We start from the raw sequence: 20,073 nt of genomic DNA on the forward strand, positions 1-20,073 counted from the left end.
TTTGATGAGTGTGAAATGGTGTTTCCTTGTTTGTTTTCATTTGCATTTCCCTGATTTACTGGTGAGGTTGAGCATCCTTTTATTACTTGCTATACGACCTTGGGCAAATGACTCAATTTTTCTCTTCCTTAGTTTCCTCCTTTGTGAAATGACAATGGTAATACCTATCATATAAGGTGATATAAAAATTAAATTAGTTAGCTCCAGGCACAGAGCAGATATTTAATAAAAGTTGATTTTGGTGGGGGTTGTGATGTTTGTGGTTGTAGTTACTACTACTTCTAGTACTACTACCACTATTATTATTGTTTTAGTTATTACCATTAGTACACTTACCTCTTTTGTGTGTATGCAGATACATATACATGTATATATACGTGTGTGTATATATACGTGTATAAGCCTTTGTGCATTTTTCAGTTGTGTTTGTTTAATATTTCCAGAAATGCAAAGATAAAGATGATTTGAAGAGAGTGGAAGATAACAATTAAATGAAAAAATCGTTGCAGCTATCATACAGAAGTCATAGTAGATTTTCCCTGCCTGCCATTGTCATAGTTGCACTCATTTTAACAATTGTTAATTGAAGCTAAAATAACAGCTGTTTCAACTAATACATGAAAAGTTATTTCCATACAGTTAGAATCACTTCTGGAATTGTATGCATGTGAACAAAATATGTACACATGTCAGGAGATCACAATTATTTTATTTGTATGATATATCTAAAATGACAGTTGGGCATTACTTGTTGAATATACGTGCATATATGTATGCATGAAGCTATATAAATTTTCAGTGTGGCTTGGAACACTACTATTATTAGCTTTATTTACACTGGCTTTGTATACAGTACACTTAATAGGAAGTGTTATATTTTACTTTTCCATATATTCCTTCTTTTAAAAAATATTTATTTTCTTTATTTTATTTTCTTTATTTTTTTGGCTGCATTGGGTCTTAGTTGCAGCACATGGGATCTTCGTTGAGGCATGCAGGATCTTTTTTTTTTCGTTCCGGCATGCGGGCTTCTCTCTAGTTGTAGCGTGCAGGTTTTCTCTCTCTAGTTGTGGCGCACGGGCTCCAGGGTGTGTGGGCTCTGTAGTTTGAGGCATGCAGCCTCTCTGGTTGAGGCACTCGAGCTCAGTAGTTGCGGCACATGGGCTTAGTTGCCCCGTGGCATGTGGGATCTTAGTTCCCCGACCAGGGATTGAACCTGTGTCCCCTTCATTGGAAGGTGGATTCTTTACCACTGGACCACCAGGGAAGTTCTCATATATTCCTTATTCTATGATGTAACACATCAGTTGATGCTGATTTGAAGATAACAATATTATCTAATATGGAACTATGGCTTCCAATAACAAAAAGAAGATTTGCTGAGTGCTATGCAGGTATTTGTTCAAGCTATATTATTATGGATAAGGAAATTATAATTGTTATATACCTTTTGGAGATACTTCCACAATTAGTAATTTTTCTATGACCACTTACTAAAGACATGTGAGTAGACATTTAAGTCTTGTGTACCATTGTATGCTCATGCTAGGCTAATGCATAGTAGGTGTTAAACAAGTATTTGCTGGATGAATGAGTGAATGAATGAATAGTATTGATGCCGACTTTAGGAATCAATCTTTCTCACAGGAATTTTGCGATAAATTAGTTATAAAAATTTTATTATGATTTATGGCAGTTATCACCATGTAAATCATTCAGTGTTACCCATTTATATTATCTTAATATTTGCTACAAATTATGAACATCTTGACACATGTTCTGTGTATCCACTGGGATAGTGGAAATTAATAGGGGATTCCTGAACATTGCCTAAATTAGATTGGGGAAAGAATGTAACCATGTTTACTTTACTTATGCTGATGATCATCCCTCAGCTGTAAAGGGATAAATTTATAGTACAACTGCATGTAAAAATCCATGTATTACAGGAAATATAAGAATACTCAGTGGGCATTTTATCTTAGATAATTAGTATCTTGATGTTAACATATCTTTAATAATAATACAAATGTCTTTATTATTACACCATTATCTTCCTACAGACAGTATTTTATAATGTTTCATCATTATTCGGTCGATTAGCATTGCCAATTTAAGCACGCAAATTAATTTAATCCATCGGTTTTAAGCCCAGTGGCTATATGGGTTTTCATTTGTACAGGGAGAGATCACATATGACTGGAGGCCTCATTGTGAACCTGAGGATCATAGGGCCATTGATGATAAAATCAATTTTTGAAGTTTTTGTATTGAGAATTAAAAAACATCTCTAGACTCATTCAAGTAATTTGAAATAATTATAGAATCACTATAATTTACTTTGTTTTAAAATAAATTTAAGTTTTATTTTTTTGTTGTTATAAACACATTTAACGTGAGAGCTACCCCCTTAACAAATTTTTAAGTGCACAATACAGTATTGCTAACTGTAAGGCTCAGTGTTGTACCACAGATCTGTAGAACTTATTTAACTTGTATAACACACTGAACAGTAATGCCCCATGTCCCTCTCCCTCCAGCTCCTGGCAGCCACCATTCTACACTGTTTCTATGAGTGTGACATTTTAGATGCCTCATATAAGTGTAAGCATTGCAGTATTTGCCCTTTTGTGAATTGCTTATTTCACTTAGCATAACGTCCTCCAGGTTCATCCATGTTGTTGCATATGGCAGGATTTCCTTCTTTATTTATTTATTTATTTTTCTGTGTACTCTAGGATAGTGATTTTCTTTCTTTTTTTTTAAATTAATTTTTATTGGCGTATAGTTGCTTTACAATGTTGTGTTAGTTTCTACTGTACAGCAAAGTGAATCAGCTATACGTATACATATATCCCCTCTTTTTTGGATTTCCTTCCCATTTAGGTCACCACAGAGCATTGAGTAGAGTTCCCTGAGCTATATAGTAGGTTCTCATTAGTTATCTGTTTTATACATAGTATCAATAGTGTATATATGTCAGGGACTTTCCTGGTGGTCCAGTGATTAAGAATCCACCTCCCAATGTAGGGGATGAGGGTTCGATCCCTGGTAGGGGAACTAGGATCCCACATGCTGTGGGGCAACTAAGCCCGCATGCCGCAACTACTGAGCCTATGCGCCACAACTAGAGAGCCCTCGTGCCACAGCTACAGAGCCCACACGCTCTGGAGCCTGCGCGCCACAACTACAGAGCCCACACACTCTGGAGCCCATGCCCCACAACTGGAGAGCCCATGCGCCACAACTACTGACCCTGCATGCTCTGGAGCCCGCACACTACAATGAAGAGCCCACATACTAAAACGAAAGATCCCGTGTGCCACAACTAAGACCCAATGCAGCCAAAAAAAAAAATAGTGTATATATGTCAGTCCCACTCTCCTTCCCCCTTGGTATCCATACATTTGTTCTCTACGTTTGTTCTCTACATCTGTGTCTCTATTTTTTCTTTTCAAATAAGATCATCTATACCATTTTTCTAGATTGCACATATATGCATTAATATACGATATTTGGTTTTCTCTTTCTGACTTACTTCACTCTGTATGACAGTCTCCAGGTCCATCCACATCTCTACAAATGACTCAATTTCGTTCCTTTTTATAGCTGAGTTATATTCCATTGTATATATGTGCCACATCTTCTTTATCTATTCCTCTGTTGATGGACATTTAAGTTGCTTCCATGTCTTGGCTATTGTAAATAGTGCTGCAGTGAACATTGGGGTGCATGTATCTTTTTGAATTATGGTTTTCTCTGGGTATATGCCCAGCAGTGGGGTTGCTGGGTCATATGGTAGTTCTATTTTCAGGTTTTCAAGGAACCTCCATACTGTTCTCCACAGTGGCTGTATCAATTTACCTTCCCACCAACAGTGCAAGATGGTTCTCTTTTCTCCACACCTTCTCCAGCATCTACTGTTTGTAGATTTTTTTTTATGACAGCCATTCTGACCAGCGTGAAGTGATACCTCGTAGTTTTGATTTGTATTTCTCTAATAATTCGTGATGTTGAGCATCTTTTCATGTGTTTGCTGGCCATCTGTATGTCTTCTTTGGAGAAATGTCTATTTAGGTCTTCCACAAATTTTTTGATTAGGCTGTTTGTTTTTATTATATTGAGTTGCATGAGCTGCTTGGATATTTTGGAGATTAATCCTTTGTCCGTTACTTCGTTTGCAAATATTTTCTCCCATTCTGAGGGTTGTCTTTTTGTCTTGTTTATGGTTTCCTTTGCTGGGCAAAAGCTTTTAAGCTTCATTAGGTCCCATTTGTTTATTTTTGTTTTTATTTTCATTACTCTAGGAGGTGGGTCAAAAAAGATCTTGCTGCGATTTATGTCAAAGAGTGTTCTGCCTATGTTTTCCTCTAAGAGTTTGATGGTGTCTGGCCTTACATTTAGCTCTTTAATCCATTTTGAGTTTATTTTTGTGTATAGTGTTAAGGAGTGTTCTAATTTCATTCTTTTACATGTAGCTATCCAGTGTTCCCAACACCACTTATTGAAGAGGCTGTCTTTTCTCCATTGTATATTCTTGCCTCCTTTGTCATAGATTAGGTGACCATAGGTACATGGGTTTATCTCTGGGCTTTCTATCCTGTTCCATTCGTCTATATTTCTGTTTTTGTGGCAGTACCATACAGTCTTGATTACTGTAGCTTTGTAAGTATAATCTGAAGTCTGGGAGCCTGATTCCTCCAGCTCCGTTTTTCTTTCTCAAGATTGCTTTGGCTTTTCAGAGGATTTCCTTCTTTTTGAAAGCTAAATAATATTCCATTATATGTATATGCCACACTTTCTTTATTCATTCATCCTTTGATGGACATTTAGATTGTTTCCATATCTTGGCTATTGTGAATAATGCTGCAGTAAACATAGGCGTGCAGATAACTCTTCAAGATTTGAATTTCAATTCTTTTGGATATATACCCAGAAGTGGGATTGCTGGATTGTATGGTAGTTCTATTTTAATTATTTGAGGAATCTCCATACTGTTTTTCCTAGTGGCGCTAGTGGCTGTACCATTTTACATTCCCACCAATAGTGTACAAGAGTTCCAATTTCTCTATATCCTCACTAACACTTATCTTTTTTTTTTTTAAATAATAGCCATCTTAACAGGTGTGAGGTGATATCTCATTGTGGTTTTGATTTGCATTTCCTTTATGATTAGCAATGTTGAACATCTTTTCATAAGCCTGTTGGCCATTCCGTATGTCTTCCTTGGAGAGATATCTATTTGAGTTTTAATCGAGTTATGGGATTATCCATTTTTTAAATTAAGTTATGGAATATTTAAGTTTTGTAAGTATTAGAAACATATATGAAATAAAAGCATCTTAGGACAAGTGGCATTTTCTAGTCATTATGAAAGCAGGAACTTTTTAATATAGGAAAGCTTCAATACTATATAGATAAGTTTCATACATCATTGCCTCTCTTCAAATTCTATATTTATCTAAGCCTGTGGTTGTGATTGCTAAGGAATGCTTTTAAAGACAAGAAAGCCAAAGGTGATAATAGCCACTGGTCAATATCTACTGATCCTGGTGAAAACATTATTGTTTCTGAAAGCCTGTCTAGTTAAGGAGTTATTTTAAACTAGCTTTGCTCTAATGATTCTCAGAACAGCAGTGCCCACTCATGGAATTCTTACCATTTCTTGAACCCAAGATAAAACCAAATTGTATAATACAAGGAAAATATACTAGGATTCAGAAAACAAAACTGTGAACTCAAGATATTTAAGAGATCTAATCTTAATTTTAAACAGTCTGTTCATGTGAAAAGGGGAGAGGTTGAAATATACTTTTTTAAAAAAGCAAAAATATGAAGTCGTACAAAATGAGCATTATATATGCCTGGGTTAGTCAGGAGTCTGTTAGTTTGCAGGATAACCTTAATATGTCTTTCATACTATAGCATTTTCATTGTATATGTACTTTGTTAATTAGTCTCCCATAGTGGGATTTAAGGCATATTGAAAGATTAGGACAGTTTTCTTGACTAATCTGTTTGACTAGGACGCATTTCTGAATGATACTAGAAGTAATTTCAATACAATTCAGATAATTTTTTTATTGACAAAAGGACTGACTCTTGGACTGTTATTTCTTTATATAGAGTTGTCTTAAGCTGGGAGTGGCTTGAAAATTAGGATAAATTAAAATGCTGATTATTTTATAGGAGAGACACCGTAGTCTTAGATCCTTTGGGGGAACACTTGTGATGGTTTTAAAAGAATATCTTAAAAGTCATTTTTCTTCCAGTTGACCAATAACTCTCTTATCTTGCATAAACATGGCAAACTACTTGGCACTCCTATAAGATCATGATTGTCAAGTGTAATTACCTAGCCGGATTACACTCTCCATCACTTTAGGTTGGTCGTACTTGTAGAGAGCTTAGCACTAACTGTTAGGAATTTAGTTATTCAGGTAGTTATTTTTTTCTGTTATTTTTGTAGTAAGTTCATTTAACTTTCATATATTTTGCACCAGTAAAACAAAGGGGGGTGTCTTAATGGACCCACAATATTTTGATGCCTTCTAGAAAGTTTTCCAGATGCTCACATCTGTGAACACATAGCTTAGCAAAAAATCTACTGTGGTCGTGGGTTACTTTTCCTCTCAAGAAAATCAGTAAGTCATTTGTGATCTCCTTAACAAAGATCAGATAAATACTGATTGCCTCAAAATGACATTATATTTTTTAAAAGTAATAAAGAAACAGCATGATGATGGCCATGTGATTTAGTGATGAAATTTAGCAGCAAGAGTTTAGGGCCAAGAGCATATCATTCTACTTGACTGACAAATGTTGGCTTTACTTTTCTCATATTTTTTCCCATTACCTACAACCCTGTTTTTATATTAGAAGAGGTAAACTGCCAACACAGGAATATAGTGGTAGCTGTAGAATTTCTATGTAGGAGGGGTTTAGGGATTTGACATAAATCTTCATTTTCTTAGCAGACAGGATGTTGTTTTTCACTTTGGTTTGGGGGATGGCTTGTTTGGAGAGAGGGCTGGTGGAAGTGATGGGGGTCTAAAGCCCCTCCTTGGCACTGTCACTCCTCATGGTTTCAGGACATTTTAACTGCTTGGAACTCAAGGGTTACCTTCTGAATATAGCATAAATAAATCTTTCATTCAAAGAAAGCAAAGAGCACTAAAAAATGGTGAGGGAGACAAAGGGAACTTACTGAAAAGACCATGTCTTTGAGGTTTATTAATTATGAGTATGCAAATAGGTGCTAACTGTTGTCTAACTTGCAAATGTTTCATGTCTATTCTTCAAAGCGGTCTCAGCAGGAGTTTTTATATGGCAACCTGTTTAGCAGTTAAAGTTACCTTAGATATCTTTAAAGCAATTTCACTGAATTAAAGACCTGCCTAAATTTTAGCATATTTTAGGATAAATGCACATCTGCCTTTTTCCTCAATTAGTCCAAATTAGAGAGATTTTACTATATATTTAATTCCAGTACTGCTGTAGGAACCTGGTTAAGGAGTAATTAATGCTGCACATTAGGTAAGAAGCAGCAATTGATTTTTGGTTCTATTTGTCTTATCTTTTCGCTTAAGTGCTGATATTTAATTTGTAGGGAAACCTCTAAACAGGTCTATATTTTTATGTTTATCCTCTTCCTTGAACTAATGAAATAAACCCATTTATTGATTTGGGCATGAGCTTTATTAATGTAGTTAATATGCCTTACTAATGTGATTCTGTGTATTTGGATTAGCACTGTTATTATTTATGAATCCACATTTTTCTTTCAGTTCAAAAGAATGCAGAAGCTTTTGAAGAAAAGAAGACCCTGCCTACAAAGAAGAAAGTGAAAGAGTTGAGAATTTTGGATCCCAAAACAGCCCAGAATCTTTGTATGTGATTATTTTCTCAGTAGGGAGTGGTGGTGATGGTGGTGGTGAGGGGTTGTTGGATGTATTTAAAACAAAGTTGTAACTTCTTTGAACAGGTATATTTAGCACCTACTAGGAACAAAATTCTGTGTAAACATGATTTAGGCTGCCTTTTTGTCATTCAGCCATAATAGAGACTACCATAATTTAGCCTCGGCTAGGCCAGGTGAAATTTATGAATAATAAAGCTTTGGAAAGTACTGATCATTCAGCATTGTTAGAGGCCACAGTGATAGGAAAGGCAGAGTTGAAAAGAGTGTTATATTTTTTTTCCTTCTGCCTAGGCCTGGGAGTGATAGTTTTAGAATATTCACTAGTCACATTGGGCAAATCCTTTTACTACTATTTACTTTATATTTGAAGGAATTGTGATGTGAGCTAGTTGTTAACCACTGTACTTTAAAACTGGTTAGTGAACCTTAAAGCCTTTAACAAAGCAGTCAACCATTAAATACGCTTTTCCTAAAGTAGCTGGACAGTTAAACCCATCTTCATTTACACAGGTCCTAAGTTTTTTTTGACATAGTCTCCACTCTGTATTAAATTTAGCTTTTTTGTGTGTGTGTGTGTGTGTGTGTCACCACAGTATGCTGTGTTTATATTCTGAGGATACTAAAACACTATGTATGAGAAATTTCAGCACATCAAGCATTTCTAAGTATGCAGAGAAATACCTTGGGAGTTTATTTTGTGAAGGAGTGTGCTATAGAGAATCAGATTAAAATAAACAACTCGTCATTCTCATTCTTATGTCAGTAGGAATGTTGCTGTCAGAAAAGCAGTCTCCTAATAGCTGTTTTGCCTGTGTACATTGCTTACCCGACAGTCCTTTTTTTTTAATAAAGTGGATGTTCTGTACTTTAAAAAAAAAAAAAAAAGTAGTATGATCTTAATTGCTAGTTGATATCTGTCAACATTATTTATTTGGATTATGGAGGTCTCATTTGGTGTTTATGTCTAGGTAATCATTTGCCTGGACAGGGGAGGATGCTTTTTCTTTAGGTACCAGTGAAGGCATATAGACCTCTCCATGAAAAAAAAAAAACTTCTTAGGAATATATTTATGTTCTGGTGATAAGAACACATGTATGTTCTTTAAAAAGTATGTTCAATGGAGGTTAAAGTGGAATGTATTGTTGAACAACGCTTTCTGAGTCAGTGTAAGCTTTTCTAGGTATAATTTGTTGAATTATTCCCATATGACATAATACATATCCATTTAAGAAAAAGTTGACAAGGGAAATCGTTGATTCAACATAAAAGCAACTAATAGCATACCTCATGAACGTCATCAGGGATGCAGAGAACATCGAAGATTCAGACACTTTAATTTCTTCTTATGTGGGAGACCTGCAAAGTAGATTGATATGGTTTTCTTAGTATCGGGTTACTTTACTGTCATTCTCGAGAAGGGCTGTATTGGATGCATCTGACAATCTCCACGGTAAATTCTACGTTGAATTAAAAGGCCTACTTGAGATAAAATTTCTAACCTTTCATGGGTTATTTTGTATTAGCTTCATCTAAAATGCATAAGCATGTAGTCATCAGTGCTGTTAGTAGTTTTATCTTGTATATAAATACGCATGAGCTGTAAACGTTAGACCCTGAGCTAATAGGCCATTTTGCCTAGATGAGTAGTATAGTCCATCAAATGGAAGCTACTTTTGTTTGTTCATAATTCTGTAGAGTAATATTAGTGACAGGAATTTCATATTTTGAGTGTATGAAATGGGAATCAGGTATTTATTAGGACTTTAAAATTGTGATGCTGCTCTCTTTTCAATAAAATCAATTTTTATTTTAGCTATCTTCCTAGGATCATATCGTATGCCATATGAAGATATAAAAAACATCATTCTGGAGGTTAATGAAGACATGTTGAGTGAGGCCTTAATTCAGGTAACTTGCATATTTTGCTTTTAAATTTCATTTTCACAGGTATTTCTAGATTGCTGTCCTTTCAATGGAGTTGTGTGAAAATGTTCTTCTATGTTTGGATAGTAGAATTAGGAATATCTAGCTGTGTGGACGGTAAGAGGACTCAGACGATCTAGGTTCTAGGTATGTGTCTGCCATTTATTAGATATGTGTCCTTTTAAATTTAAGTGTGTGCACATGTAGACGCATCATCCTCTGTACATAAAATTGCATCTATTTCATCATCGCAATGACACTCTTAAGTAGATATTGTTATTACCATTGTATGGACGTAAAAGTGTATAGGCCAAGAGGTTAAAATAGCTTCCTCAGGATCAGTGGGTGAATGGTAAAGTTATCCCTTGTTAAGCACTTAACATGCTGGGGATTGTGTGCTTTATATATTTTATCTCATTGAATCCTGCAACAGTCCTATGAGATAAGTACTATTATCCTCATTTACACATTAGGAAACTGAGGCTTAGAGAGATTGCCCACTGTCACCTAGCTGGTAAGTGGCAGAGTAGTAGAGCTGAGACTCAGAACAAAGCCTATCAAGACTCTAAAGCCATTGCTCTTTTTATTCTATTGTTCTGCCTCCTATGGGCAAACTATGTCAGTTTGCTAAAGCCCTATCTTCTCATCTGACATTACTAGGTCACTGTGAGGATTACACCAAATAAACTGCTTGGTAGAATAAAGCACTCTATTAGATCTAATTCTTAGAATTCTTCATATGTTTGACCCTGTCTGGTTTAATTTTTGGAAGGAAGAACTGCAAGGTATTTCATGGATGGGCATAGTCATTGCAGGTTTTTTGTTGTTGTTTGTTTTTGAGCCACGTGGCTTGCTTTGATTTTAAGAAGATTGAGTAGTTTATGCTGTAACAATTTTGTTATACCTCCCCTTAGACTGTCTCTAAATCTCAGAGCACCAGTGTCTGTCATTTGAGCAGGCTGTGTCTATATAGAAGTTTCTCCATTGCATAGTGTAGGCTTGCATTACAGTTTATCCTGTAGGACTAAGGGTTAATGAGTTTATGTAGGCTCTTTATTATCATGACACAACTTTATTAAACCTCAACGAAAGTTACACTGTGCTAAGAAATTCCCTTGTGGAAAAGTTTTTTGAAAAATGTGTTTTCTTTGTCCAGCTAGCCAAGTCCAGAGTTCTCTGAGTTGAAATGGAGAGCTGATCACATTTGTCCTGCCCGCCTTATTCCCGTGATTCTTTGCACAGTAGTCAGAATGAGCAAGTTAAAAAGCCTAAATGTGACTTAGTTCTCCCTCTTTTTATCCAGTTGGACAGTTTCATTTTAAAGTACAAAGAGGCAAACAAACATCTGACTCCTATTCAGTAGTTGAAGCTTTCTAGTCTTTTCTGTATGATCAGATTTTAGTAAAAGAGAACCATAGTTTGAAGAATTAATCAATGTAGGCATTTATTTTGCCCATTAAAACTGTAGCTTTTCCTTCACATGCCTTAGTAAATAAAAAAGAATGTAAATATGCAGAATGCTACTGTGATATTTATTTACCAGTAACATTAAAAACATTTATTATTTTTTAAGTCATGTTTTCAGCTCTTTAGGGAATGTAAGAAACAGAAGGGGTCCCACTTATGAATGGCCCTCTAATATGCAACAAGCTTTAAAAATGTATATATAGAAATGTATTACGTGGGATTTTTTTTTTTTTCTGTTTCACTTGATTTTGTAGCATAAACGATACATATTTGTTTCTCTCTTTAAATTGCCTGGTCCAGTCGGGAGGAAGGAATTGCTTTCAATTTGGAGAAGGCAGTAAATTATGTCTAAATTATTGAATTCAGCTGGTTTAATCTTATCCACTATGCAGTCAAAAGGACTGCTTGTGAAATCACATTATCATGCTAAATCTCGGAAGGTGAGTGAAGGAGAACCACGAAGTGTAGATCCTGCCAGGCTCCTTCTGCGAGTGTTATACCCCTTGCTTCCGTGCATTTCCTGTTTGCTGGGGATGGGTTAACCTTTTTCTGTCTCATCTCTTCCTCTTTTCTAGACATCCATTCCCTTTTCTAAGCCTGTATCTTTCTCTTTTTCACATCTCTGTGTGTTTTATCACTTGCATCCTTTGCCCCAACAATTTTGTGCTTTCCTTTCGTTTAAAGCAGGCCACTGAAGACTTTTTTCCAAGCTGGATTGCCTTCCTCCTCGATGCCAGATACTCTAAAATTTCTTCTCATTCCTTACCCTGCTCAATCAAAACTCATTTTCTTCTGCTTGTAGGAGAAAACAATTTAACATGTAATTTAATAGTATGCATGACTGGAATTGTGCTGCTTGGGTACGAGGCACAAATTGTGAATAACTCATCTAAGTTATGAAAGTTAATATTGCGTTTATGCAGACAAATCCAATGTCTGAGTATCTTCTAGTAAGGAGGAAGGTCCTGGGTAGAAACCGTCATTTGATTTTCAAGTACCCAAGGGAGACTGCTTCCCTCAGGCCAGAGAAAAGACTAGATCACCACTGCCTTTCTCCCTCCCATCCTAGAAAAGGTTTGCTTCAGTGATGCAAAAGTAACATCAATTTGCCATTCGAAGGAGCTCTTTACCATTTATGACTAATTACCATGTAGCACATTGATAATGCATAGCATTAAATATGTATCATCAGATTAACTTTGTTGTAAGTTCTATTTGATTACAGTGCTAAACTCCATCCATGCATAATCATAGTTTGTTGCTCATGTGGCATGGTTGTCTCCTCATAACAACAAAAACAACAAAAAACAATTAAGGACACATTGCTTCCCAGAGACTTGAATTAACACCAGTATTATCTCTCCTAGTATGGGTCAATAGGCTCTTTCCTGCCAGACAACTAATAGATTTTAGTTATTTGGCAGGATAAATCCTTTACTAACAAAACAAAACAAAACAAAAACAAACCCCCAGATGTTAATTTAATCAGCAAAAGAGAGCCCCAAATTTAAGGTTATTAATAAAAATATTAATGTCTCCTTTATTTCAAAATATCTAAATTGAAGCTAGAAACCAAGTTCACTATACGGAAGAAGTTGAAAAGTCCTAAAATACTTACAAGAACACATAGAAACACTTAAAAAGTACACCATATCCTGAGATTGTTGAGGAGCTTCTAATATATGCAATTATGAGTTAGTTCCAAATAATGTGTACTAAATTTAGGTGATTCTTGGAGTTATTATTTCAGCTTTGAAAATCTACTTTAGTGTAATTTAATTTGATCTATTGAGAGAAAACTCTAAGACCAGTATTTTTAGGACATCAGTGGTAAAAATGAAATATTTGTAGGCACATTTACATATAGAACATTGACCAAAAAAAAAAGAAATTAGCAGTTTTAAAAAAGTGATTCAAGCGTTGAAGGAAAAATAACAGTATATTCTATTTTAGAACATCAGTGCATGCAAATGATTCTTAAATGCTGAGGAAATTCACGTTGGTAGGGAGATTATGGTCATATTCACAAAGCCTAAGCAGAAAAAAGATGATTAACATAGAAGGCAGTATAAAATTGCTGCAGAATAATTACAAAGATATGTATAAAGCAGGGGTTTTTAACCAGGGGTCCAAAGGCCCCTGGGAGACCCATGGAGAGAATTCAGGGGCTCCTGAACTTAGATGTGAAAAATACTGCCTCTTTATTTTCTTTACCTGCTAACTAATATTTAGTATTTCATCTGATTAACAATATAGGCAACAGACCAAAGTGGTATTAACAGTACCTCTAACTTTGTCACTAATAGAAATAATAAATGTTTTCCTATCACATTAAATTTGTGGCAGATATCTTGAAATATTATTTACAGTCATTACTACTTCAAAATTACACTAGTTATTAAAGCTGCCACTAGATCTTATTTTTTAATGCTTTAATCAAGAAGCACATCTATTATTATATCACAATTTATTTTCTTAAATATCTTGATAACTATTTCAATATAATTGGTTTCTTTTGTATTTTTATGTATTTTACTTTACTCTGAGAAGGGATCTGTAAGCTGGTGTTAAAGAGTTCATGGCAAAAACGAAAAGGATAGAAACTAGTACAGAAAAGTTTGCCAATCGAGATGGCAGACTAAAAAGTACCACATTAGAAGGGTGAGAGGATCAGCTACATTCTGACCACATTGCCCCTCCCCAGACTGGCACAGCACTGCACTGAGAGGGCCCCCTGGGCCTATAGTTTCTCCAATGGAAAAAGAGAACCCTAGGTGGACGTCTAGCACCCCAGCACTGTGGGACGCTTCCCAGAAGGACCATTTGGGCCACACTTCATAGAGATAACTGGGGGAATCTGTGGGGCTCAACCACTAGAGGTGGAGAAGTTGAGGTGGGGCTTAGAGCAACAGCACTTAGATCTTGGCAGACTGCATTTCTGCTTGTAGCAGTGCCCAAGCAGAGATCCCAGCCAGTGGCTCTGCTCATCTTCAGAGCCAAACTGGTGGCCCCATCTGGCTAGAGAGTTCGGTGGACAGTTCTGCCTGATTTGGGTGCCTGGTCAATGGGCTGTGCCAGCCATGGAGCTTGTTCTGCTGTCCTGCCTGGGCTGGAAAGCAGATTTGCAGCCCTGTGTAACTGCTGAGCATAGCCTCTAGTCTTACCTGTCCAAGTAGCCTAGCCTGAGAACCCAGGCCACTGTGGAGCCCATGCTATAGCCCTGCTTGGTCGGAGAGCCAAGCAAGCAGCCTTGCCCAACTGTTAAGCATACTCTTTGGCTCCACATAACCAGGGAGCTTGAACAGTGACCCTGGATAGTCTCAGAGCCCAATCTGCAGTAACACTGAGCCACGGAGTCCAGACTATAACCCCACCCAACAGCAGAGTACAATCTAAGACCCTGCCCGATTGCTGAACATCTAGCCTTGTCCAGACCTGCAGCCTCCTCCAAGCAGGGAACCCAGCCAGTTACCCTGCCCAATTGTGGAGCATAGCCTGTTGCTTCACCTGATAAGGGACCCTAGACAGTGACCGTGCCTGACCACAGAGCACAGTCCCTAGCCCCACCCAACTGCAGGATACAGTTGGAAGTCCCTCACCACCAGAGAGCCCGGTCAGGGCATAGCCAGTAGCCTAACAGGTCGTGAGGCCCAGCCTGCAGCCCTGTGCAACATTAGGGCACAGCCTGAAGCCCTACTTGATGACAGAGCACAGCCTGCAGCTCCAACTGAACATAGTCCAGCCAGCAGTGCCATTCACTCAAGGAGCACAGCCTGAGACCTCAGCTGACCAGGAGCAATTGCAACGCCCATTCATAGCCCTGCCCACTTGCCAACCAGTAGCACCACCCTACCCGGGAACACAGCCTCTCACCTCGCCTGACCAGAGGTGATTACAGAACCCAGTTAGTGGCCCCACCTGACCACAGAGCACAGTCAGTAGCCCCACTCAATCTGGGTATCCACGCAGTAGCCCTGCTTGAATGTGGAGCTCAGCCAGCAGTTACACCCAACAGTGGAGCTCAACCAGTGGCACCCCCTCTGACCTCAGATACTGGGCAATAGCGTCATCCAACTAGGGACTCCAATAGCAAGCCCCACTTGCCAAAAAATGCTACCAGCTGACTCATCTAGTACCCCAGGTTGGGCTGATGAGTGAAGATCTTACCCTGTGATAGCAAACATAAATTCTGGGAAAGAAGACCACTTATTCAAATGTGCAGATACTAATGCAAGGAGTCAAGAATCACAAAGAATCAGGTAAAAATGACACCACCAAAGGAAACTAATAGGACTCCAATAACTGACCCTAAAGAAATGGAGATCTATGAACTTTCTGAAAAATAATTAAGAATAATCCTCTTAAAGAAGTTCAGTGAACTATAGCAGTACACAGAAAGACAACTAAACAAAATTGGGAAAACAATGCATAAACAAAATGAGAAGTTGAACAAAGGAAAAGTGACCATCAAAAAAACACACAAACAAACAGAAATCCTAGAGCTGAGTAATACAATGGCTGAACTGAAAAATTCAATAGAGAGATTCAATATCACACTTGATCAAGCAGAAGAGAGACAAGTGACCTGGAAGGTAGGCCATTTGAAATTATCCAGTCATAGGAGTAAAAAGGAAAAAGAATGAAAAAGAGTGAAGAAAGCCTACAGGACTATCAGTGAATTTCTCAAAAGAAATATTACAGGCCAGGAAAATGTAGAATGATATATTCAAAATATTGAAAGAAAAAAAAAACAAAAACGAAAAACACCTGTCAACCAAGACCAGTCCACCCAGAAAAGCTGTCCTTTAGAAATGAAGAAAAGATAAATATTTTCTCAGACAAACAAAGCTGAAGGAGTTCATCATCACTAGAAATACTAAAGGGTGTTTTTCATGCTAACATGAAAAGATGCTAATTTAAACTGTAAAAACATATGAATGTGTAAAACTCACTGGTGATGGTAAATATGTAGCCAAAGTCAGATTCTCTAATATTATAATGGTGTTGCATAATTCACTTACAACTCTAGTTTAAAAGTTAAAAAAACAAATGTATTAAAAATAATCATAACTTCAATAATCTGTCATTAGGTACACATTATAAAAAGTGTAAATTGTAACCTAAAATAATGTAAACTGTGAGGGGGGCAAGAAGTCAAATTATAAAGTTTAGTATGCTATTGAAATTAAGTTGTTATCAGTTTAAATTAGGATGTTATAAATATATTTTATGTAAGCCTCATGGTAACCACAAAGGAAAAGCCTATAGTAGATACAGAAAAGATTTTGATAAAGGAGTCAAAGCATACTGCCACAAAAAGTACTCAAATCTCAAAGGATGAGAACATTAGAAGAAGCAAGGAACAAAACATTCAGAAAACAATTAACAAAAGGCAAAAGCAAGTTCCTACCTATCATCAATTACTTTAAAGATAAAAGTATTAAAATCTCCAATCAGAAGACATAGAATAGCCTGAATGTAAAAAACAAGATTAAAAGATACTCTGTCTATAAGAGACTCACTTTAGCTTTAAGTACACACATAGCTTGAGATTGAAGGGATGGAAAAAGATACTTCAAGCAAATAGTAACCAAAAGAAAGCAAGGGTTGTGATACTTACAACAGACAAAATAGACATTAAGCAAAAAAATGGTCAAAACAGACAAAGACAGTCATTATGTAATGACAGAGTGGTCAGTTCATCAAGAAGATGTAACAATTGTAAATATTTATGCATCCAACATTGGAACATCTAAATATATAAAGTAAATACTAATAGAACTAAAACAAGGGCTAAAAGGAGAAATAAACAACAATAAAGTAATAGATGGGGACTTCAGTACCCCACTTTAAACAATGGATACACCATCCATACAGAGAATCAATAAGTAAACAGTGGATTTGAACAACACTACGACTTAATGAACCTAACAGACATATACAGAACATTTCATCCGACAGAGGCAGACTACATATTCTTTTCAAGTACACATGAAATATTCTCCAAGATAGATCATACGATAGTTAATAGATAGCAAATTTAAGAAGATTGAAATTGTATCACATATCTTTTCTGACCACAGTGACATAGAACTAGAAATCAATAACAGGAGGAAAGGTGGAAAATGCATAGAAACATGAAAATTAAACATAACACTCCTGAACAACTAATGGATCAAAGAAGGAAAAAAGAAGAAATAAAGAAATACCTTGAGACAAATCAAAATGGAAACACAACATACCAGAACTTATTGGATGGGGATAAATAAGCAATTCTAACTGGCAAGTTTATAGGGATAAACACATCAAGAAGAAAGAAAGATCTCAAACAACCTAACTTTACTCCTCAAGGAAATAGAAAAATAAGCAAAAACTAATCCCAAAGTTAGTAGAAGGGAGGAAATAATAAAGGCTAGAGCAGAAATAAATGAGAGTAAAAGGCCATAGAAAAGATCAATGAAACTAAGAGGTAATTTTTTGAAAAGGTAAATTTGACAAACCATTAGCTAGGCTAAGAAAAAAAGAGAGAAGACTCAGATAAATACAATCATAATGAAAGAGGAGACATTGCAACCCATATCAAAGAAATACAGTGGATCTTAAGAGACTACTATAAACAGATACCAACTAATTGAAGAAATGAATAAATTCCTAGTGACATACAACTTACCAAGAATGAATCCTGAAGAAATAGAAAATATGAACACATCAGTAATGACTAAGGATATTGAAACAGTATTTTAAAACCTCTCAAGGAGAAGTCTGGGATAAGACTGTTTCACTGGTGAATTCTACCAAACCTTTAAAAAAGAATTAACATCAATCCTTTTGAAACACTTCCAAAAAATTGAAGAGGAAGGAACACTCACAAGCTCATTTTTTGAGGCCAGCGTTACCCTGATACTAAAGCCAGATAAAGACACTACAATAAAAATTGGGCAAAGGACTTGAGTAGACATTTTCCAAAGAAGATATTCCAATGGCCAACCTGTACATGAAAAGGTGCTCAGTATCACTAATCATCAGGGAAATGCAAATCAAAACTACAGTGAGATATCACCTCACACCTGTTAGAATGGCTGTTATCAAAAAGACAGATAATGCTGGTGAGGATATGAAAAAAAGGGAACTCTTGTGCACTGTTGGAGGGAATGTAAGTTGGTACAGCCACTATGGAAAAAGGTACAGAGATTCCTTAAAAAATTAAAATAGAACTACTATATGATCCAGAAATCTCACTTCTGTGTATATATTTGAAGGAAATAAAATCACCATATCAAAGAGAGATCCAAATGTCCATGTTCATTGCAGCATTTTTTTTTTTTTTTTTACTATAGCTAAGGCATGCAAACAACCTTGGTGTCCATTGACGGATGTGTGGATAAAGTTGTGATGTATGTATGTATGTATACACACACACACACACACACACAGGAATATTATTCAGATTTTAAAAAGGAAATCCTGTGATATGTGACAACATGGATGGACTTTGAGGACATTATGCTAAGTGAAATATGTCAGGCAAAGACAAATACTGTGGGGTATCACTTATATGTGGAATTAAGACAAACCAGACTCATAGGAACAGAGTAGATTGTTGTTTGTTTGCCAGGGGTGGAGGGAAGGTGAGAATGGATGAAACTGGCTCAAGGGTACAAAATCCCAGCTATAAAATGAATAAGTTCTGGGGATGTAATGTACACCATGGTGACTATAGTTAATAGTACTGTACTGTATGTTTGAAAGTTGCTAAGAGAGTAAGTCTTAAAAGTCCTTGCCAGAATAAAGAAAAATTATGACTATATGTTGTGATGGGTGTTTTTTTTTTTTTAACATCTTTATTGGAGTATAATTGCTTTACAATGGTATGTTAGTTTCTGCTTTATAACAAAGTGAATCAGCTATACATATACATATATCCCCATATCTCTTCCCTCTTGTGTCTCCCACCCTCCCTATCCCACCCCTCTAGGTGGTCACAGAGCACCGAGCTGATCTCCCTGTGCTATGCAGCTGCTTCCCACTAGCTATCGATTTTACATTTGATAGTGTATATATGTGCATGCCACTCTCTCACTTCATCCCAGCTTACCCTTCCCCCTCCCCGTGTCCTCAAGTCCATTCTCTAGTAGGTCTGCGTCTTTATTCCCGTCCTGCCCCTAGGTTCTTCATAACCATTTATTTTTATTTAGATTGCATATATATGTGTTAGCATATGGTATTTATTTTTCTCTTTCTGACTTACTTCACTCTGTATGACAGACTCTAGTTCCATCCACCTCACTACAAATAACCCAATTTCATTTCTTTTTATGGCTGAGTAATATTCCATTGTATATGTGATGGGTGTTTAAAGGAACCTTATTCTGATAATCATTTTGTAGTATATGCATATATCAAATAATCACATTTTACATCTTAAACTTTCACAGTGTTATATATCTTAATAAAACTGGAAAAAACATTTTAAAAAGAAAAAGTTTCCCAGTTACATGACTTAGAAGTTTCCCTTAAAAATATCGCAAGACAGTAAAATGATCAGTGGTTACCAGGCATTAGTGGAGAGGGAGGGATGAATATGCAGAGCACAGAGGATTTTTTTTTAAAATTTTTATTTATTTATTTATTTATTTATTTATTTATTTATTTATTTATGGCTGTGTTGGGTCTTCGTTTCTGTGTGAGGGCTTTCTCTAGTTGCGGCAAGTGGGGGCCACTCTTCATCGCGGTGCGTGGGCCTCTCACTATCGCGGCCTCT

At 36.4% G+C, this 20,073-nt stretch overlaps 1 protein-coding gene across 4 annotated transcripts in view; it reads left to right on the top strand.

Annotated features, from left to right (window-relative positions):
* Positions 1–20,073, top strand: part of DIAPH2 (diaphanous related formin 2) — an 868,194-nt gene that overhangs the window by 377,744 nt on the left and 470,377 nt on the right. For all 4 annotated transcript variants that reach the window (XM_057538261.1, XM_057538259.1, XM_057538260.1 and 1 more), the window contains 2 exons: positions 7,788–7,889; positions 9,736–9,830. In XM_057538261.1, the coding sequence (XP_057394244.1) occupies positions 7,788–7,889; positions 9,736–9,830 (197 nt within the window). The remainder of the gene's footprint in view (positions 1–7,787; positions 7,890–9,735; positions 9,831–20,073) is intronic.

This window comes from Balaenoptera acutorostrata, chromosome X (genome assembly GCF_949987535.1).
Source record: "Balaenoptera acutorostrata chromosome X, mBalAcu1.1, whole genome shotgun sequence".
Lineage (NCBI taxonomy): Eukaryota > Metazoa > Chordata > Mammalia > Artiodactyla > Balaenopteridae > Balaenoptera > Balaenoptera acutorostrata.